A 24404-nucleotide genomic window follows, 5' to 3' on the forward strand; every position below is an offset into this window, starting at 1 on the left:
TTCCACATATACATAGTATGCAGGGCTGAGAGTTATTAGATATAAAAGTTATGAACCACTCTGGGACTAATATCCCGTTCCGAAATAGGAAGAATCGCGCGTCCTGGATTCCACTGCTAGCCACTATCCATCTCTGCTTACCATGCTTGTGAATTAAGACAATATCGAGGCAATACACACAGTATGCACATATGCCAATTAGAGACTGACCAGTTGCAGTCCTAACAAATCGATGGGAAGATTCAAACAAGCAATACTCATTGAGTTTAATGTGATGATATATTAACATAACAATATTTCCAACTATCTGATCACACACATATACTTGTTAAAAACATTCATAAATGATCAATAAAATGTCAACTAAACAAATAGACGGTAAGAAGAACTAATTACTTTCAATTATTGACATGACTAAAATCCAATAAATTTTGACAAATTCTACTAATGAAGATACATCTATAGACAAATATACTTCGAAGCTTATAAAAGAAAATCTGTTTCATTTAACTGTTCTCGTTATTTATAGTCTACAAAATTATGTTCTTAATACATGCTAATCAGTGAATATGTTTTATTAATTAAAACGTTTTTCAATAGTTGAGATCATAAGTCAATGGAAGCTAGATCACCATGGAAAACCTAGGAGCACCGGAAGACCGTTTCGTCCTATCGTGGGACTCCTCAGCGCTCGCGCGTGAGACTGATATATCCTGAGTTGAAATCTCACGAGGCGGGATCGTGGATGCGCACTGCTGATGAGTCCCACAAAAGGACGAGTTGGCCTTCCACTGTTTCCAGGTTTTCCATAGTGGTCTAGCTTCAATTGACTCATGATCTCAACTATTGTAATTACTATAGTATCAACAAAAAACTATTCTGATATTAAAAAGTTTTGTTTAGCGAAAATAAGTTGTGTAATATTATCACTCCTATTCTCATCAATTTCCAATTGTGAATTTCGACGTATCTAAAAGTTAATGTTTTTTTATGTTGTAAAATTTCATGTATACTCTGACTATTAGTCAATTTAGAATCAGAAGGGCATTTTGTAGATATTTCAGTATTTCCAAAGTTGAAACCATGAGTCAATTGAAGCTAGACTACCATGGAAAACGTGGAAGCACTGGTGAACGGTTGCTCAAACTTCATGGATTGGTCGAAGTTAGACATTAACGCTGTTGGATGCCGGCCGGCTAAGTGGTCTATCGGTTAAGTGCTCTGGCGCGAGGATGGTAGGTCATGGGTTTGAATCTCATGAGGCGGGATCGTGAATGCACACTGCTGATCAGTTCCACAATAGGTCGAAACGGCCGTCCAATGCTTCCAGGTTTTGAAAACAAAATTACATAACATCTTAGAATCATTGGTTTCAACTTTGAAAATACTGAATTCTCTACAAAATCCCCTTCTGATTATAATCATATGCTCACTAGTTACTGACGTCAAGATATATATCCTGGAGTTCCAGTGGGAAGCAGTGACCAGTGGAGTTCAACCACGTCTGTTGTGAGATAACAACTCACTGAAGACAATTAGTGAACGGTTGCTCAAACTCCCTGTATTAATCAATTTGTTTAGTGATTTCATTTCCTATATACTGGATGGGTAAAAACGAACCTTTTGTTGTCATTATGAACAACAACATCAGTATTTACTTCCAATTCATTATTGTTTTTAGTAGATTTTGGTGTTATTGCTTAGAACAACGATAAATGCTCTAAAAATTAAATTTCCAACCTAGAGAATATTAAAGCATTAAAATACACCCATCAGAACCACAAAGCTTTAACTAAGATTATTAACTAATTTGATCATTGCATTGCTGAAGTATTTTTGACTACTATTGACATGCCTTGCATTGTATCAGAATGAAATGTACATTATTTTTAAGTCACTGTTACTTTCAAATCACTGAACTCGGTTAAAATTTAATAACAAAGAATTTATTAAGATGACTAATGTGTGATAAGCATTTAACAGTTATGTGTACTGGTTGCTTATATTTATGCATTCGAACGTTTTCAGTTTGTAATGATTAATGTATTCGAAACTTTGGCAAGAGATACTAAAGAAAAAGACTGGAGAATCCACCAAATAAGTTACTTCTTAAAAGTGTATCTTATGTATTTCTTTAGATAATTGTTTGACATTTTAACGAAATTTCATTACTTTTAATAAAATAAATATGCAATAAGAAGGCAAATTTTCTGGTTAGCGTTAGGGTTGGAGAATGCTGGTCGGCGGCCTATGCTCCATTGGGAGTAACAGGCGTAAGTAGGTAAGTAAGTAAGAAGGTAAATAGTTGAAGTATGTATTTATTTTTCACACTTTATAGGATTTACTTATAGGATTAGACCATAAACTAAGTTCAATTTCAATGGTTTGAAAGTATTTAGTCTCTCAATAGTTTATAGGAGTTACAAAACTACGAAGAAACAATTGTCTGATGCTTTCAGATTTATAATGGTCAGTGTTATCTGATGATGAAATATAATTCCAAATTTACAATTATAGAATTATCGGAATGGGAGTTTTGTGGAGATTGTAGTAATTTAATAGTTGAATTCATGAATCGAGCCCCGTGTGCGGGATCGTGGATGTGTACTGCTGGAAAGTCCCATACAAGGATGAAACGGTCTTCCAGTGCTTACAAGTTTTCCATAGTGGTCTAGATTAAATCGACTCATGAATTCAACTATTAAATTATTGAGTTGCATGTCCAGAAGTTCTACTTTCACTTAAAATATGAAGGAATAACATACTAAATTACTAATTAATAAATGAATTTTATGATACCATGAAGATAATCACTGGACAAACGTACACGAGCGATAATTTTCTGAGTATACTTACGTTTCATTAGCTGTTTTTAAAACACAATGGTAATTTAATTCATCACCAAAAAATTGCACTCCCAAGAAACCATAAAGTGACATGAAGAATAGTAGAAATACTGTTACATTGTATACTTGATGTGTGGATCGTCTAAAATTTAAAATAAAAAAATTAAGGATAAGTCAATTTAAACTTCACCCGATTGCACAAGCAAGTGGCTATCAGGATACAGTGGCCGAGTGGATAACGCGATGGCGTTTGAAGTGAAAGGTACTGGGTTCGAGTCTCAGAGTGAACATCAAATCTGAGATGCAGGTACATCCAGCTGACAAGTCCCGAATAGGACGAAACGCGCGTCAAACTGGATTCCACTGCTAGCCACTATCCATCTTGGCTTATTAAGGATAAGTAGTTTGTAAAAAATGTATTAAATTTATTTAGTATATGAGAACAAACGGTAATTTGAAACTGAGATTATGTATAAACAGTTTGTAAAGTAAGATGATCATTCCTGTACAACATGAGGTTCTAAAGCCATTTCGCTTTTAAATCTAAGTAACCAACGAAAAGAATATTACTGATTACAGTAAGAGTTAAAGTAATGCTTATTAAATGAAAATGTATGATTTCGAGCAACTTGTTCCAAGTATTTTTTTGATTTTTCGTATTGTTACGTTCTTTTACTACTTTACACTATTCATCTTACTCATTTAAATGGTCTGAATAATTTTTTCTGGTTAGCGTTTTTTTAGCGAGTTGGTTTTCTACGGGATGAGGTCGCTTACCTCATACCCAACCCTCATCCTTTATCCGGGCTTGGGACCGGCAGTAGCCCTCGGAGGAGCTAGAGGCCGAGAATGCTGGTCGGTGGCCTATGCTCCATTGGGAGTAACAGGCGTAAGTTAGTAAGTAAGTATCTTACTCATTTATACCTTTCTAGTGTAGAATTTTTCAGTGATATAATGAGCATAAGTAAAGCTAATTGGATGAACTTCATAATTAGAAACCTTAGAATTTGCCGATTTTCAAGTAATGAACTAAAGAATTTTGTAAATAAAATTCTCGTCCTAAAGATGTTATCTTTTAAAGCTGTATCATTAAAATTTTAGCCATTTAATATTTATTAGTGTATTGAATACTACAATTTGATCAATAAAAATTCGGTGATAAATTGGATGAATTTTAGTTTCAGTTTCAGCTTCAGTCTGGAAAGGACAGGAGGCCTGATGACCTGTGTTAGTCCTCGCAATGATGATCTTTCATTCGATCCAACTTTCTTTTCAAAGAGTCGACGGATGGAGCCTCAACCACGTGCTGAGGTGATGAACTCCAGTCGTTGATGATTTGATGAGAAAGTCAATAGTCAGCTGATAAGTAATTTGTTCTGGACTTGTGAACTTTTGTTGAAGTGCCCTCGTAAACTTTCTGTTTTGCAAGTCGAGAAAAATGAGGGCATATCGGGTGCAAATTTATCACTAAGAAATTTGAAAACTGAAATCAAGTCACTTCTGGTTCTTCGATATGATATCGGGAATAGGTTTAGCTTGGTCAGTCTAGCATTAGCAGAAGATAATTATCCTCCCAAATTTACTTTTAAAAAAAACTTGATTCAGGACGGTAATGTGAAAGACCATCCACAATACCGTTGACCTCAAAGCTATATATATATAAACACATATTCTGTTAGATCTTCAGTCTTTCCCTCTGAGTAATTCACAACAGTAAGTATTTCTAAGGGGAAAATCTAGATTCATTTATTTACTGGTCTAACCCCATAAATTATTGTTTCTTTTTTTCACAATTCAGTATTAAAAATAATAATAAAATCAGGAAGAACTGGCTTTACTACGTGAAATGTTGTATCCCGAAGAGAATTGTGAATGGTAACTTTTGAGGACTATTTATGGACCAATGTAATATGCCTATTTCCTAATGTATAATTGTTACGTAACTAAACTATTCATATTGGTGTTCCTCTTATCATGAGCTTTATTTTGACCTTTGTACTATTATTACACGATTCTTGAGTTATCATCAGCCTATTGATTACTTTCCCCCTATTCACAGCCACATTTGGCCAAATCATGTACAAATGTTATTTCCTATTTTATGGTACGATGTGGTCTGTCTGGTTGGTATATAAACCCAGTATGTTTGAGAATAATGATTTATATTGCCGAGGTTGTTATTGGTGTTCTGAACTCAACTGGCTGGGATAGATGGATAGCAGGACTGATAACTACTCAAGACTGTCCATACGGCTTTTGTGTATCATTGCTCCGATCGATAATTCGCTCTTTTCTCATTGGCGGGGATCAGCATGTTCATATATCAAATAGGGCACACGCACGCCCTCATACGATATAACATGAAGTATATTTCTAGGCATATGAAATCACTATTAAAACTCAATACAAATAAAATACTTCTTTATATAAGATCTACTTACTGAAATATAGCTTTTACCCGTGCTTGAGGTAATTGTAGTCGTAATACTGCACGAAACACCCGTATAAGTATCAATGGTCTTGGGCAACGTATTATACTTAAAAAACCATAATTTCTTCGAAAATTTTCATTATTTGGACATGAATAATAATCTCTACTGATATTACTATTGTAAGTAATATTTTCTCCATCATTACTAGTAAGTGGACAACGAAATGTTACATAAAATTCTACACATTGTAAAGCTAATGAAGCCCATATACAGAATAACATAAATGCATCAAAATAATTCCATGATTTTTGAAAATAAGCACGATTACGTTTCTGATCAATGCCACCAGATGACTAAAAAAAACAAAAAGTAAAAAGGTATTCAGGTTAAGTATATTAAGGAAATGAAGTACATTACTGTAGCTACATATTATATTGAATAATGTGAATAAAATTATAATAATTTTATATAGTTGAGATCATGAATCAATTGAAGCTAGACCTTCATGGAAGACGTGGAAGCACTGGACGGCTGTTTCGTCTTATTGTGGGACTCCTCCTTGGCAGTGTACATCCACGATCCTGCCTCGTGAGATTCGAACCCAATTATTAAAACTAATATAATATTCACAAAATCCCTTCTGATATTAAAATCATAATAATAATAAATCTTGAAATGCTTTATTAAAAACTATAGGCTCACCAACCGGCAGCACACGTAATTAACAAGTGAGATAGACAGAGGGAAAAATGACATTAATGGGAACATAAATAAGGGTAAATAACGAATACGTTTTTGTTAGTCATATTATCTGTTTGATGACAGGTCACCAAATCGACCTAATGATTTATTACTAACTAAAGTAAAAAATCTTTGATTGAAGGTCCATTTTTGTTTGCCGTAGGTTAATCCATCAAAAAAGAAGTGATAAACGTTATGTATTATGAGGAGACAAACAATACAATGAAATATACCACGGATGTAAAGTGCTTCGATTCAATCATGAGGATAATCGTAGAGATTAATGAAGATGAAATAGTTAAACGCAAAGAAAATTTAACTTTCTGTAGATTAATTTACAACCTCTGTTCAAATATTAAAGTAGCGAAAGTCGGATAAAGAAGAGATACATTGAAAAAGAAATCTGTTCGATAAATTTTTTCCGGCGAAATTTTGTAGGATTAATCCAGTGAGATAATCTGAAAAATGAACAGACATTACCAAATTCTATTTCAGTTTAAATCATCTAGTCGTAGCATCTCAAGATCTTGAACAATGAAAGAAATTTGTGCAGAGTGAGTGAACCGGCGTTCCATTATAAAGTGAATGAGGTTAGCTAACTAAAATAATTGTTTTAAAAAACATATATTTATTAGGAATTGTGTGCTAAATAGTTTTATACTGTCCAACAAGATACATCGGAAATTCCATGAAAATTTCTATCGTTTAAATTACAACGGCAGTTAATAATTGATAGGTTCGGTTTCGCTTGGAGCCGCGAATGCACGCTACTTAGGAGTTCCGTGTTAGAATGCAACAGCTATCCAGTAACTCCCACAGTCAGTTAATATTGTAATCTGTATATTATTCAAATTTTTAAATTACATAGTTTTCTCTATAAGAGATTTGTTCGGATAGGTAGAGGACAATGATATAAAGTAAGATAACAATATGGTTATCTTGAAGAAAATACAACCCGCTGATCAAATCCTATCGATCAAATCACAATGTGGTCATTAGACTGATTGACTCGACAAAACGTACACAATGCTGAAATGTGAGTTGGAGGTTGAAGGTGATCTACGAAAAACTTAGAAATTAGGTTTCATGCTACTTGGCAATCATCAGCAAGGTGTTTTTGCAATATTAAGGGAACTGATGCCCCATGAATGGTTTGACAAAGTCGGAGACATCACAGCTACTCATTCATCGTTTAATGTATATGTTAATATATTATGTATACGATTTAATCGTTTTACTAGGACGAAAAGCAAACTTGTTTGCTAGACACTTAAGTTGGAGTTTTTTAAACCAGTATTTTGAACAGGCATACATCAATGGTTCAGTTGTGTGGTTGATCGTTTAGCAGACCATTTAAATCATGAGTCAACCTGAGTTAAGCAATCATCCTAGTATGGAACTCCAAAGCAGTGAGTATCCACGGCCTAGCAAGTAAGAACCTAACCCAGAACCTTTGATTTTGCGCGTGAGCACTCAGTACTTAGATCACATTCTATCGTAATATGCATCAGTTATTGAATCAGGATATATTTTATCTTTTTAACCAACCTCTATAATAAATTCACATTATACTTTAACTGCCATAAAAATCAAAATATTGGTATATATTGTAATAGGACACATAAATCATTAAAAATCGTAAATAAAATTCACCCAATGCTTGATATCTATATCTCTTTGTTGTTATGGTTGCTATGTAGGTCAGAAGTCGCACATATCAACGTCAAACACTGTTCTATCATTGTTATCACTGAACATACCTACCAAATTTCTATTCCGGCAGATGGTTTACACTTACACTACTTATTATTTTGTTTAATTCAAACAGTTTTTATTCAAATTAACGCGTCAGAAAACAACATAACATATGCATGGTAGAGGATCTATCACAGTAAATTTTGATGTTTCGTGCTAACTGTTTTCATATTCGTTCCTCTAGTTGTAGTGATTCAGTAACGACACTATTCATACATCACCATGATATACAAGTTTACCAGCTAAGAATTAATGGCTCTCAACCTCTCCTTCATATTAACAACTCATTTATTACATCTTTTCCAACAAGTTAACGTTAATTCTCTCCCCCCCCTGTAAATGTAAAATTGTTTTCTATATCAACTTGTACGTATCTGTAAATAAGCATGCATTCCGTCATTATTTCCAGAATATAACTGATTTATTTATATAACATAAGAAAACCACACTACTACTACTAATAGTAGTAGTAGTAGTACACCAGAGTGATAGCATGCAGCAAAAAAGAAAACTAAAATTATATGGTGCTGTATTAAAATAAACCGAACTAAAAATATTAACGGAAAATCTTTTAAACTAATATTTAATTATACACATTAGAGGAGAGAAATAAAGAAATTGCTGACGAAACTCAAATTGGTGACGAAACTCAAATTATATATAAATGGTTTTTTTTTGTTTTCTAAAACTGAATGGATGAAATAATAATAAACAAAAAGTGTATTGAAAAACAAAAAAAAATAAAAAATAAAAAAAAGAAATGAAAAGAAATAAATTTGGAAATTATATGTGTGGTGTGTATAATTAATGATAAACAAAAGATTTCATGCATTATATGGGTGTAATGATAATGGCACTTTTGGTAATTTATTAGTTAGAAATTAGATAGATGATCATTTTTTGTTAGTGTTATTTGAGCTTTGATTTCTAAAGCTAACCTACTTAACTGGGACTTCTCTGAATAATGTATATTTTCACAGATTGATCTCATATGAGGTATTATATAGAACAAGAGAGAACTGGAGAGCTATCTCATCGTAGTACGAAACTTCTCCGAGGTGCGGATGAATAATCTGTGACGGATTGAACTCAGGGTTTTTAGTTCTCACGGTGTATGTTTAACCTACAGATCTGCTAATTTGGTGTCTAGTAGCATAGTTGTAACACCAGTCATGACGAGTGATCATAACTGTTTTACTCCTTTCATATCTGAATCCTCTTGATTAAGATTTCTCACTGAAACCTTAGTGAAATCTTGAAGTATGTCACTAGTGATATTGAGAACCAGTTCTATGAATTACAGTCTGTATATCAGTAGATGATATCTATGGAAGTTTTATCAACTGACACCAAGTTTCATATTAAGGTTGCTCTCCCAACTACATTTAATATTCATTATCAAATGATAATGAGGTTATTTATCTCTAAAACCGAAAGCTTTACAATTTTGATGGGATTATGTGACAAATAACAACTTCCATGCACTTTTATTATGGTTTCCTCTTCCTAACTGATTAATTGAAATATTATCATTGTAAAATTTTTCTAGAATTCTATTCGCTTTTCAAAATTTTATAATTGCAAAACTTTCGTTGTCATTCTGGATATCTTTAATAACCTCTAATTCATGTACATGTTGACTAAATGTCCATTAACCATCTTCATCATTAACATGAATTCACCGAAAAACAGTGGTATTTACTTTAAATGGAATCTAATTTTTATTCACTTGTTGTTGTTTACTTGTATCTTCCCATTGGTATTTTGGACTAGACCCAGTACTGGGTTCAAGTCCCAAATAAAAACATTAACTCTGAGATACAGGTACATCCAGCTGACGAGTCCCGAATAGGACGAAACGCGTGTACTGGGTTCTACTGTAGCCAATGTCCATCTTTGCTTATAAAGAATCTAATTTTATTTAAAATTTTAATATTTAAGAATAATGAACAACCATATTCTTTAAACTTTAATAAAGGATTATCTGCCCCCAAATGCCCTGGTACGGCTGAAAGTGGAGAGTCCGCTCTCCCTCTCGAAATGCTCTCACATGGCCACGCGAATATATAGCTTCTGCCAGGGAAGTCCTACTTACTGCCTTCTCGTGGCGGGGGTGTTGTTTACGAAAGTGAGAGGACGAAGAGCGAATGTCCAGAGCTTTAACCGGGTTAGTGGACACGGAAGGTCCACCTAGGGGAGTTAGAAAACCCTCATTCCAAACCAATGGTACACATGGGCTCCAGGATCCTGATGGAACGAATGGCGTATGAACCTATTGTCGGTCACCGGCTATCATGGGACCGCATCTCCTCACGATGCTCCACTGCCTTGTGGATCAGACTTTTAGGTCAAAGGCTCGGGGTGTGGCCCCCTAAGAAAACCACCTGCTTCAGTTTGGGCACCTGGTCAGTATCACAGCCCTCACACAAATCAAATGAGATTTGTGAGGCGCATATTTATCTGGTGCCCCTTTGTACCAATATTTGTGTCTTTAAATAAATAAATAATAAATAAGGGATTATCTGCTAATTGAAGTCAAACATATGACACAAATTACTATTCATCAGAGTCCCATGAGATTCACTGTATAGGTCACATTATGCTTTTAGATTTATACATTTTGATCAAGAAGACAATCATTATTTTGATTTTAAAAGGAGGTTCATATTTTTGGCCATTTAATTTGGTTTTCTGTATATCAGCTTATTCATCTATCACTATTAGAACTTTTAATGTATCAAACAATTTACAGTCATTTATACTTTAATTCACCAGGATGAGTCTTTCGAGTTTTTTTAAAATTTTATATGGGTTTTCTATAAAGAGAGGAATTTTTCGTATGATTTATGCTGATTTACGTGGTCGGTCCTTGATATTATTAATGTGACCAAGTGATGGGTATTCACAAATCAGAATGTTTGATCCATACAGTGAAAAATGGAATAATTTATCGACAAAATATGAGTCATTTTATGTGATACAATTGCATATTACTACACAAAATATATAATATAAAATTTGATGGAATGTGGTAGATAACCTTAAAAGCTTTATTCAGTTCAACTTGATGACTTGCTGAATAGTACGCTCTATATAACTGGCTCTACAGGAGCAGTTGAATTGGTAAATACACATAGATGTGGCGAATTCAGGCAATCTGTCTTTATTAACAGTTCTTATCGTGGGGCGGTTGTAGAAGACGGTACTCAGTCGGGCTGCATTAAATGTTTTCTGTACTGCCTTTCTTAACCTCTGTGTCAAGATTTCTTCCGTAGCATCATTTAAGAATTGTAACTTTAAGAACAATACCTTCTTCAGAACAGTAGATACCCTTGTCCTTCTTTTCGTCTCCTTCATGTGTTTGTCGATGAATTTCATTGGGTACCTATTCCTACTAAACAAGTTCCGAATATTAACTAATTCATCTAAAATAATGTCTTCCGAGCAAATCATTCTAGCACGATGAGTCAGGATCTTTATTAAGTTTCCATCTACTCTTTTAGTTAGTTGGACATCTAGAAAAGATATAGTATCATTCTGTTCTTCCTCTAGTGTAAAAATAATTGATGGGTGGATGTTATTAAATATATTAAGTATGTTCTCTTTTTCATGTTTTTTTCTAATACTATGAAAGTATCATCCATATAGAGACAATAAAATGTTAGATGGCTAATTGTGTCTTTAAGTGTACCGTTTTCTAGTTTTGCCAGAAAAATGTCTGCCATTAGAGGGCCCAATAGTGACCCCATGGCTACCCCATCCAATTGTCTATAACCCTCATTGTCATCAAGGTCAACAAGTTGAACTGAATAAATCTTTTAAAGTTATCTACCATATTCCATCAAATTTGCCGCATGGTTTACGAGCTCATCTGTTGCACATAGCTGAAGCCATCGCAATCAATATAAAATTTGACCAGTATAAGAAATATTGAATTAATTTAGATTAACAAAAAGACTGATAAAAAATATGTACACTATATTTTGACTTGACATAACAAGTTATGGCTACCTCATTGATAATTCTGTACACCCTAGTGGTATTCCGAAAAATCACAAGAGAAAACCATTTTTGATTCTACGCTTATAAAAAAAATCGTGAATGGAAACGTCCAATCGGTGCTTAAACGATGAATAATGATAAAGTATGTTTTAACAATACCTTTTATTTTTATCATATGAAAAACAGCCGCCTAAAATGAGATCTAATCAGTCTTTCATTGGATATTATTTACTCGACAGCTACCTAATATTTGGATTTGTCTAGTTTCATTGAATTAACCAATAAGTACCCATATACTTTTCATCGTTATCAGTAATAAATGTATAGTCCTAAGTTTTTTTATATAGTTGAGATCATGAGTCAATTGAAGCTAGACCACCATGGAAAACCTGGAAGCACTGGACGGCCGTTTCGTCCCATTGTGGACATTCCTCAGCAGTGCGCATCCACGATCCCGCCTCGCGAGATTCGAACCCAGGGTCTACCAGTTTCGCGCGCGAGCACTTAATCGATAGACCACTGAGCCGGCTGGCATCCAACATTGTTGATGTCTGACCTCAATCAATCCACGAAATCGGGCAACCAACTTCTATTATACTGAGGTAGATACCTGTCTCTACCTGACATGGATTATCTCCACTGGTCACAACTTCTCACTTGAACTCCAGGAATTACCTCATGGAGCCAGTCACTAGTGATCATATTTATTCACTCTCTCAACTGTTTAGAGTTAGAATGTAAATAATAAAACAGTTTTCTATAATTGTGTTGTAAACTATTATCTATTTGGGTTGTTGGCCTAAACCGATTTACAAGTCATATATCTTGTATAGTTGACTTTTCACGATAAACAGTTTAAAATGGAACTTATTAGATAGCGATTTGATTTGTAAGAGGTTCACATGTTTAAAAGTGTTTGTTTAACGAATATAGGTAATTAATACTGCTTAAAATAAAATTTTAGTGTAATTTGAAAACCTCTGCTGAGGAGTCCCACAATAGGACGAAACGGCTGTCCAATGCTTCCAGGTTTTTCATGGTGGTCTAGCTTCAATTGACTCATGATTTCAACTATATAAAATTACTAAAAAAAATCTCCACATAACCTCCTTCTGAAACCATATATATTAAATGTTCCATTGTCTTTATTATAAAGTAAACGATTTCCGATTTAAGAACTTAGTGACAAGTTAGCTGTTTTAATTAAATTCTATCAGAGAATGATAAATATACATGCACAACTTGTTCCTATGTGTATATTACACTGTTCCATCAAATTATTACCCAATCGTAATGCAAATAAAATAAACAAAAAAAATTATATTTCTCATTATTACATTAACATACACACGCATACATACAGACAATGTGTCAACTCAAACAAAAAGAAAAGAAAATAAGCCATAAAAAAATAGAACTAAAAACAAAAATGAACGGGAACTTGGACAAACAAAAATGTAAACATAGTTGAACTCAAATTAATTCGGTAGTGAAACGAAACCGGATCATTATGTGTGTGTGTGTGTAAGAAATAAAATATATATCTGTATATGTTTATATTATTCGTGGTATCTGAATGGATAGATAGATAGATGAATGGATAGGATATAATCACAAGGATCATATAAATTATAAATATGTAATAGATATATATATGATAAATATATAGATCAATATTACCTTGGCAGCAATTTGTGTTCGAATTAGTTGATTCAAATTCTATATTATTTGATAAACATATATTAATTTTATTAACAAAAAAACAATAATTATAATGACTGGTAAGGTGTGTGAAGATAAAATAAGTTTAGGATATGAAACTAATTGATTATTAACATGTTGACCCGGAAGTTGGTCATAAACATAAACAGGAAAACAACGTGAATGGGTCAGTATACAAAATTTTTCTTAGTTTTGTTCCTGTACAGTTTAAAAAGAACCTGATTAAGACATTACATCATAGAATCAAAACCATATGCTCTGGAGATATGGTCGAAGATGAAAATAAAAGCATTATACACGACTATGAGAGAAAATGGATACCTGGAGAAATTTATAAATAAAAACATAGCTAGTAAAAGAGAGTAGAAAGAATGTTTAACTGTGAATCAAAAGCCTCTGTATATAAGTCTACAATTCATAGGCGACGCACCTAGTGAAATGTTAAGACAGAAGTTACGAAAATCAATCCAAAGGACTTTTAATGCAGGTAAACTACAACTAATGTTTTTCACACGTCCAATGATTACACCGATGTTGAAAGATAAATTGCCTAGACTAGCCACTTCTTTCTGTATCTATCAATTCAACTGCTCCTGTGGGGCAAGTTATATAGGCAGATGTATACTCGGGCTCGTGAGCACCTCTCAGTGTGGTTAAGTAAAGGTATAGTCAAAACGGTTAACAACTCTATTTTAGCCCATTTAGTTCAGACGGGACACAGGGCCAACATGGAGCAATTTTTCACAATAATATATAGTGTTAACAGCAGTCTACCTAATTCCGTCAGATTAGGAATTATGCAAACGGTTGAGGCAATTGCTAAAAAGCCAGAGCTTTGCATCCAAAAGAAATAGGTCAAGCCGCTCCTTTTACCCTGGACAACTTCAGGGTCCACTTGTTAATAATCAATTTTATAATATGGTGATATTAATTTGATTATTGTTCATTTTTATATCCTAAACGTAGTATAAAAGAAATAATAATTTTTCTCTTACTCAGTCACTCATCGAATAAACAAGGTGTTAGAGGGAAATAAACCGGATTAAGGCATGTTATGTGTATGATCGTGATGGCGCACACTGATTGGCTAATTCTAAACCAATCAGCCCTGGCAAATTATTGGAGAAACATCTAGAAGCTTCTTATGCATATACTATAAATATATGAACGTATTTCTAACCATTGATTGCTGTTCACCTACCCTTGTTATATTTGAATACAATTTCATTCCTGTTCAACGTGTTCTGATTTTGGGGTCTTGTTGAGTGTCATTGTATAACAATACTAAGCAATAGGAGTAAGTAGCTGGGTCGTTTATTAGCAAAATACAATTATAACACAAGGTTTCTACATACATTTTAAAATTTATAAAAAATTATTTTGTTGTTGATTAAAAGGAATGAATATTTCCATAGAATAAAATATTAGACTTATCACTAACTTATCATTAGTTATATTTTAATGGAGTTGAATTGTTCAAGTTGAATGATTTCAATAGTGAAGCTTTCATACACTTTCTATAGTTGAAATCATGAGTCAATTGAAGCTAGACTAACATGGAAAACCTGGAAGCACTGGACGGCCGTTTCGTCCGATTAAGAGACTCCTGAGCAGTGCGAATCCACGATCCCGCCTCGCGAGATTCAAACCCAAGACCTACCAGTCTCGCGCGCGAGCACTTAATCGATAAACCACTGAGCCAGCTGGCATACAACGGTGTTAATGTCTAACCTCAACCAATCCACGAAGTTTGAGCAACCATTCACCAATTGTCTTCAGTGAGTTGATATCTCACAACAGATGTGGTTGAACTCCAGTGGTTACTGCTTCCCACTAGAACTCCAGGAAATATCTCTTGAAGTCAGTCACCAGTGAGCATATGATCGACTTATGATTTCAGCTATGAAAATACTGAAATCTCCACAAAACTCCTGATTATAATACACTTTCTAGTCAATATCAGATAGAAGTGAACTTATTCAAAGTTTGTGTTGATGATATTGTCTAGTAAGATATCGTGAATTTGATGATTAAACTAATCAGTTATGAGAAGAAACAATTTACCATTTGGACTACATAGCTTCTCTCTCATCTGAAAATCAGCAATGTTGATCATCCAATAATATTTTTGTCAAATCGCCCAATTTAATGATTTTCGTAGAAACAATAGTCTGTACTGATAACAGGATCATTTTCTTATTTAATTACTACTTACTTACTTACGCCTGTTACCCCTCGTGGAGGAACATAGGCCGCACACCAGCATTCTCCATCCAACCCTATCCTGGGAAATCCTTTCCAGTTCTTTCCAGGTGTTATTCATCCTTTTCATATCTGCTTCTATTTCCCGGTGTAATGTGTTCTTTGGCCTTCCTCCTTTCCGCTTCCCTTCAGGATTCCAAGTTAGCGCTTGCCTCTTGACGAAGTTTGGAGAGTTCCTTAATGTAAGACCTATCCACTTCCAACGTCTTTTCTTAATTTCCTCTTCAGCAGGAAACTGTTTTGTCCTCTCCCAAAAAAACGCTGTTGCTGATAGTATCCGGCCATTGAATGTTGATTATTTTGCGTAAACAACTGTTTATAAATACTTGTACCTCCTTGACGATGGATGTAGTAGTTCTCCACGTTTCAGTTCCATACAGTAGAACTGTCTTGATGTTCGTATTGAAGATTCTCACTTTGAAATTATTTGGCATTTGTTTTGAGTTCCATATGTTCTTCAATTGTAGAAATACTGTCCTTGCTTTGCCAATCCTCGCCTTTACATGTACATCCAATCCTCATTGTTTATCAATGATGCTTCCCAGGGACGTGAATGTTTCCACCTCTTCCAGAGTTTCATCATCAAGTGTGATTGAGTTTGTGTTCTCCGTGTTGCATTTGGGAATCTTGCTTTTTCCTTTTAATTACTACACATAACCATAAATCTTGATAAGTTAATCACATTAAAAGTGAATAATTTCTTTCGATTAGGCTAACATTAAAGTGTGAGAATGTTTAGAAGACAATTAGTTTGATATCATCTATTAATGAATAGTAAAATACACAGACACGTAGCTAAAAACTATTTTCTCAGTTGTTTCTTGTATAGATACTATGAACCAAATGCATGTTGTTTTTTATTTCAAACAAGTCGGATTTCTACCAAGAGTTCAATGTATGTCAATCGCTAGAATGTAATTAAAGGGAAGTCCTACTCACTGCCTTCTCGTGGCCGCAGTGTTGTCTACGAAGTTGAGAGGACGAAAAGCGAATGTCCGGCGCTTCAACCGGGTTGGTGGACATGGAAAATTCACCTTGGGGAGTTGGAAAACCCTAATTCCAAACCAATGGTGCACATGGGCACCAGTATCCTGAAGGAACAAATGGCGTATGAACCAATCGTTGGTCGCCGACTATCATGGGACTTCATCTCTTCACGATGCTCCACTGCCTTGTGGACTAGACCTTCAGGTCAAAGGCTGCGAATGTGGCCCCCTAAGAACACCACCTGCTTCAGTCTGGGCACCCGGGCAGTATCACAGCCCTCACACAAATCAAATGAGATTTGTGTGGCGCATATTTATCTGGTGCTTCCTTGTACCAATATTTATGTGTTTAAATAAATAAATTAATTAATTAAAACGAAAAAAAGTTATTATTGATCAAAATGATCCCTGTTTACACTCAAGTAAATTGGTATGAAAACAATATGAACATAATGATAATACAGAGTATTATGTTTATGATGTGAACCGCGAAACAAGAAGCCTTAACAAACTATGGAAGCTAGTTTTGGGGACGTCATACATTTAATTCAAAGCTTGTAAAACTATAACATTTACTTTTGTGCCTAGTCTATTCTACAAATCATAAACTTTCGTTTGATGTATAATTCACTGCCATAGCATATTCTGTTCCAAAGCTATTGTAATTTAGACGTAACCTTTGGTACTCTATTTTCTACTGTAATCCCCCAGTTTTGGACATATTTGTATTTTCCTGACTATTGTACGTCGTGGTGAGGTTAGTCATCTATTTATTCATGTATCTTTTTGCACTAATCTGAATTGAGAATTCGGGTGCTAGATCGGGATTAGAATAAAGTGATTAGTGTTCCAGTTGTCCTTGTCTTCTCTCTCTCTCTCTCGCGTGCTTGCCAGCCAGTCAGGGATAGAATAGTTTTCGTCTCTCTACCCTCACTTCGAACTCACGCATACTAGCCTTAAGGTTAAGCCAGTCAGCTTATCGCGTCAAGGTCTTAATCTACATTAGACAAGTTATCATCGGTACGACAGTGGGTAGACAGATTCAAGGACGTAACAGTTTAGAATGTATTTATCATTAGAAATTACATAGAATGTAACACATTTGGATAATTGCATGGAAACTATAATCATGAACAAAATTCAGGAAAGAAGAAACATTAATTATCATTAGAAAACTAACACCATTTAAAGTGCAATGTAATATTAAGTAATTATTATATTTATAATAATCAATGTAAAATGTTACAGATCCAAAATACTTTTACGTGTACAGTATGGCTTATTTGATGCATGTTATTCTAAACAAGTATTCATATGAACTGTTTTTTCATTGATCAAGAACTGATCTTAGCCAGATCACCATTGAAAATTTGAAAGCACTAGATGACCATTTCGTCCTAGTTTAAGGCTCTTCAGAAGTACACACCAATGATTGTACCATATAGAATAGAACCGGGGAATTTTTAGTCTCGTTCGAGAATGCTTAACCCGTGGACCACCAAGCTAGCATACAAGTGTGTATGCTTTTAAATTCAATCTGTTCACGATCTTGTGTGATCAACTTTCATTGCCTATCGTTAAATAACTGATTTACACTCGAAATGGTCGAATCTTACGATCTTTCAGTTTGGGTTATATAGTTGGATGTAGTTGGCAGAAAACCTTCACCAGTGTTGCACGCTTGCTATCTTGAGGGAACTGATATTCCCGATGGGGTTTGAGCTCATATCACCCAAAGTTACAGTTTGAATCGCTACCGCTGAGTTATTCAAGGGTGTGACGGACCTCCTGTATATCTGAGATATTTAAACTTGATTACCATCAGAGATTGACTAATAATGCGTTAGAGGTAGTCCTTCCAATCAACTAACATTTCAACACAATACGTGTTGTTTTGAATTATATAGACTTGTGGATAAATAATACCTTGATTGATAGAATTCAATCAGTGCAAAACGATTAGACAAAGATGACATTATTTTCTACACAATAATCAATCAATGTGAATGAAGCTGTCATTAAATATGTAAAATAAACAAGAACATTGGCGTCTTCAATGTTGGTGAAGAGACTTAGAAACTGATCTTTCAAATTTCCAAAGTTTTTTTGGGAACAGAAACGAACCATATGAATGGCTATTCCCAAAATTGTCCACTGAGTTGTGATCACAGTTCATCAAAATTCAACTCACAATGTATCATTACTTTCTTATCTTCTAATATTCTCTATGAAACTCATTACTACATGGCATAGAACCCTATATTAATGTAAGTTATTAGTTTTCCGTAGTAAACCGGAGATACGGACCAATTAATTAAAATCATTTGCTTTGATCGCAAATATTCTATAACTGAAAAGACTTAGAAGTAGAGATACATGAAAGTATATATAGATCCAAGTATACAGACTTGTACATCAAAAATTTGAATAATTTAACTGATAAACGTTGTTAAACTGAGACAAACCATAGAAAGGATCCAGTCCACGATCGTCTATTCAGTTCATTTTTTATGACATTTAAGAAGCAGCATCGCTTTTCCTGATATTATATTCTGATAATCTATATTTCAACATTACTATAAGCATCTACCATAAGACTAAACCAATGATGAAGTCCAAAACACTGATGAAATTTTCTCAATCAAACCATTCAATTTCGAGGACGTAATACCAAGAAAAGAATCCACTGTAGATATAAAACTTCTCCATCATGTCAAAACAAATCAAATGTCAGTTGGTAATCATAAGTTCTTGTGCCCAAAGAGTTATTGAAAAGTCGTAGTGATGTAATGTAATAGGGTATAAATGAATTCTGTTAGTTAAACATTCATCCCATTAGAGGTATGCAGCTTCCATATCGTCCAATAGTTTATATTACTCAGTGCTATCTAAGTATGTTTATTCGTGTATTCGATATTTTTTTGTATTAGCGTGTTATTTCGTAAGAAAAAAAAATTATTGTTCTGGTTGTTGGTTTTGCTATTGATTTGAAGTCTTTTAGGGGCATGTGTCTATAACACTGCCTTGTCAGAAGCCACTCCTAGGTTATATATCGCATCATTGTATATCATTGATTGATTAGTAATTTTTTCTTTCATTTTAACAATCGAAAGTCCATTCAACAAATTTCATTCCATAAAATTCGACCAGTAGTAATTCTTAAATAAAACTGAAAATACTTTAAGAACAATTATTGTCGTCTAGAAAATAAGATCATACTCAAACTTCATATACTTCTTGAACATTCACTGGCTATCTCACAATTTTACATCAATTCAAAATATTTGAAAGTGTAGTGAATGAGAACACGAGTGGGGACCATCGAATGTAATTCAGCACAAATTACAGACTATCTCAGTAAATTCTGATAACCATACAGCTAACAGTGAATTTGCAAAACAACAACCAATCGTATCAATCTTAACTGTTCCTTCTGTAAATATCAATCCATTTCCTCTAATTTCGTTGTTTATGCATTTTCCTACCAATTGCGCTTCATTTCAGTTCTTCCCTTATCGATCTTCTGCCAAAATACATTCTTTGTTTGACCATCGTCATATACTACTTATGAGAATATAAGTAGGCCCCACTACAATATGATTATAGTTACCTTTATATCGGATAACTTTTTAACTGTAACTACTAGAAATCATAACTCCGCCTGTAGCTCCTCTCGGGGGCTACTGCCGGTCTCAAGCCCGGATAAAGGAGGAGGGTTGGGCATAGGGTTAGCGACCCCATCCCATAAAAAACCAACTCGCTAAACATAACGCTAACCAGAAAAAATTATTCAGACGTAATTAAGTAAGTAACTACAAGAAATCATCACTGAAGCATGTTAAATATACCAATCATTATATAACAAGAATAGGAATGGTTTACAGAAAGAAAAAAAAAGAGAAAAAGAAATAGGTCATCTGAAATTATGAATATCAAAAGTTTAAAGCAATATAAGTTTCCATAAAATATTATATATTCATAGGGTTCTGTCGATTGATTTGTTTATCTATGTTCTACGAATATAAAATAATATGAAGCAAGTGGAGTGGTAACTATAGAGGTAAATATTCCTTATTTGACCTTTCAACCGTAAATTTAATCATATACATTGTATAGTTTACTTAATGAGATATATATTTTTTTAATTATTATTTTTATTAATTCAGTTGACCAAGGAATATATTCATTGATTATGATTAAGTTTTCTTTATCTGATAAGTTTTCTAATCAGTATTAAGATAATTTTTATACTTTCTTTAGTTAATTGGGTTTTGTGAAGATTTTATATAGTTAAGATCATGAGTCAATTGAAGCTAGACCACCATCGAAAACCTGGAATCACTGCTTGACGGCCGTTTCGTCCTATTTTGGGACTCCTCAGCAGTGCGCATCCACGATCCCACCTCGCGAGATTCGAACCCAAGACCTTCCACTCTTGCGCCATAGTAATTAACTGATAGACCACTGAACCGGCTGGCATCCAAGGGTGTTACTGTCTAACCTCAACCAATCCACGGAATTGAGACATTAACACCGTTGGATGCCGGCTCAGTGGTCTAACGATTAAGTGCTCTGGCGCGAGACTGGTAGGTCCCGAGTTTGAATCTCGCGAGGTGGGATCGTGGATGCGCACTGCTGAGGAGTCCCACAATAGGATGAAGCGGCCGTCAAACAGAGATTCCAGGTTTTCGATGCTGGTCTAGCTTCAGGTGACTCATGATCTCAACTACATAAAATTACTAAAATCTCCACGAAAACCCTTTTGTGATTTTGTGAAGATTGTTGAATTTTATAGTTAAAAAAGTATTGTGGATATGTGGTGTATGCTACTTATATTTATAGTAGCATATAACACTAGTTGGAAGTGGAATGTCTGAGAGCAAGATGTTTAGAATATTGAAATGAAAAAACAGAAAAAGAAATTGTAAGCGATCAAGATAACGACAGGAATTAAGAAACAATGAAGCTTTTGAGAGGTAGTTCAAAGAAGATGTGAAAATAATGTATTTGATTTATGATCTTCACATTTTACCAAAGCACCGTGTGATTGTTCAGGTTTTCCCCAACTAAGTTCTTGTTCACTAAGAATATGCGATGTACCATACCTGGATAAAATGGATTCTCAACGTTCCTTGCTGCTCACTGGTTGTTTAACTTAGGTCAGTCCGTAATATAACCCATAAGTGATAATAAAGTTAGTAAATCAAGCTAAAAAGAATTATAATAGTTGATGAAGTCATTTACTACTCTTGTCATGATGTGCACATCTCTGATCTTAGTCAATTACATAACCATAGTCACTATCGGAAAACTTGAGATATCATGACTTTACATGTGTTGTAGTGATGTATTGACCATATACTGAGTTTTAGGATTGTTTTATGATTTTCAATAATCGGTTTCATCGTGTTTTTTGGCAACATTTTTTTATGTTTAGTTTCCATCCTTATTGTAGTCATCATTATTGCTTCGACTCATTTGTCATAAATCTTGTTAATATCCTTCTCATTACTATCTGAAGTATGCTTCGATATACCCTCAAAATGTATGTATAACAACAGAAAATGATCGAAATTCAGCCCAAAATACTAACGATAAGGGTGATTAAAATGTCCATAAAAAATTATTAGACTTATTAAAAATATTAGCGGCTATGATGACTAAGGGGCTTAGTGAATAGCATGCTGACATTTGTATCAGAAGACACTGAAGTATGATTTTGTTGTGAATATGAAATGTAGGTACATAAAATGAAGGTACATCCAACTAATGAGCTCCAAGTAAAATGAAACAAGTATCTTGGGTTTTATTACTCGTCACAATTTCAATACACAAAATTCATCCTAAACTTAGTCGATACTACTGTATAAGGGTATGCTAAATTCTAATGTTATACCATCTGTCCCCTTTAATGTCTATCGTAAATTTTGCAACCACTACATTTGTACAAATCCATGGTTAAACGAAAATTGTGAGTTTGGATAAACTTTGAATTTTCAACTAGGTCCCATGTATATGACAAAATTCTATGGAATGACTGATTTAGTATTTCCCGTTCTGCTTACAAATTAGTTTCAAATTGCCCTTTTATCTCTGGTCAATAAAATAGGTTAAATTTTGAACATTGAACATTCTTGTTTAATTTCATAAGCATTAGCCATTAAATTATAATATTACAAAACTGTTCTAATGATTAATAATACAAATTCTGTGTGAACCATTTCAGATATCTAACTAATTACTAACCTGACTTGATGCAGGAACAAATAAGCCTTCAATATACATTTTGCTAATCATTTCCACTGTGAATAATAATGCAACCATCAAATCCAAGATGAAAGTAATATACATTAATACTGGAACTTGTTTAAATGTATCCGGTGTATTCATACTAACTGATGCTAGACTGATCATAGCAGCTGTTCGAAGCATTATCCTACAAAGAAAATTTAGAAAATACGGTCAAATATTTGAACGAGTAAGAAAACGTTTTTTTTGAATTCCTTATATATTTTAACATGTAACTAAGGAGAAAAGAATGAGGTATACAACGTATAACCAGTAACGATCTAACTCGACGCATAATGTTGATTAGTGTACGAGTAGGTTTGAATAAAGCCTGGAGCCGGCCAGATTAAGTGATTGCATCAATCCATGAATTCATTAACTATCAGACTGAATCACGTAGATAAGTGCAGACTACCTAATTGGCTGCGTGATTACTGTATGCAATGATTATCGATGTTAGATGACAATGTTTATAATCGACCTCAATGGAGTAGGTGCTTCTACTACGTGTCTCTACTTGGATCAAAAGTTCTAAAATTGTTTTACATGTCTTATTATATACATAGATTCATTTTTCACGGATCACAACGTATACGCCCAACATTCCCGACTACCTTGTGAGACTATTACTACTTCTAGCACTCTGACTTATATTTTGATATTTTTGATCTCGATGTGTTAAGATATAACGTGAACTGATACAAATAAGCCCCAAATTCTAATTTGCTTATGATAGACTAACTTAACCATGTGGGTTTGATAAAGAAATTTGTTTGTGGATGGAATATAGTAACTAGACCAATGTAATCAATTTTTGGACTATATCAAATCATTTTTCCGAACAACAGATCAAATATTATCCCTTATATTCTAACCTTAAGCACTATACATTCATTCATAGTTAAATTCTTTTTCATTTCCTAGTTTGTTTTTCATAACGAGCTGATCTAGATGATGAATCTATTGCTTAATCGTTTCTTTCCCATCATGAAATGATTTATGAAATAGATATTATGTCAGCAATAGTTTCCCACATATTACAAAAAGGTTACAATTTGATTTACTCTTAATTACATGTTGATTGATTACTTATTAATTTCTTTATGGTTATGTAATTGTATGTATATTAAAATCTATTTAGATAAGACTGTCAGTGAATAAAAGGCAATATATTCAAACATAATCTAGATCAGAAAGGGGTTTTTGTGGATATTTCAGTATTTTCATAGTTGAATTCATGAGTCAATTGAAGCTAGACCACCCTCGAAAACCTGGAAACGTTGGACAGCCGTTCCGTCCTATTATGGGACTCCTCAATAGTGCGCATTCACGATCCTGTACTCGCGAGATTCGAACCCAGGACCTACCAG

The 24404-nt window shown here is 34.0% G+C and overlaps 1 protein-coding gene across 1 annotated transcript in view; it reads right to left on the minus strand.

Moving 5' to 3' along the window:
• Smp_197640 (voltage-dependent calcium channel) overlaps positions 1-24404 on the minus strand; it is a gene marked incomplete at both ends in the record, with an annotated part of 139292 nt that overhangs the window by 98367 nt on the left and 16521 nt on the right. Inside the window, 3 exons of the mRNA XM_018799762.1 lie at positions 2857-2988; positions 5288-5631; positions 22993-23182. Coding sequence (XP_018651519.1) covers positions 2857-2988; positions 5288-5631; positions 22993-23182 — 666 coding nt within the window. The remainder of the gene's footprint in view (positions 1-2856; positions 2989-5287; positions 5632-22992; positions 23183-24404) is intronic.

Source organism: Schistosoma mansoni, chromosome 3 (assembly GCF_000237925.1).
Source record: "Schistosoma mansoni strain Puerto Rico chromosome 3, complete genome".
NCBI classification, from domain to species: Eukaryota; Metazoa; Platyhelminthes; class Trematoda; order Strigeidida; family Schistosomatidae; genus Schistosoma; species Schistosoma mansoni.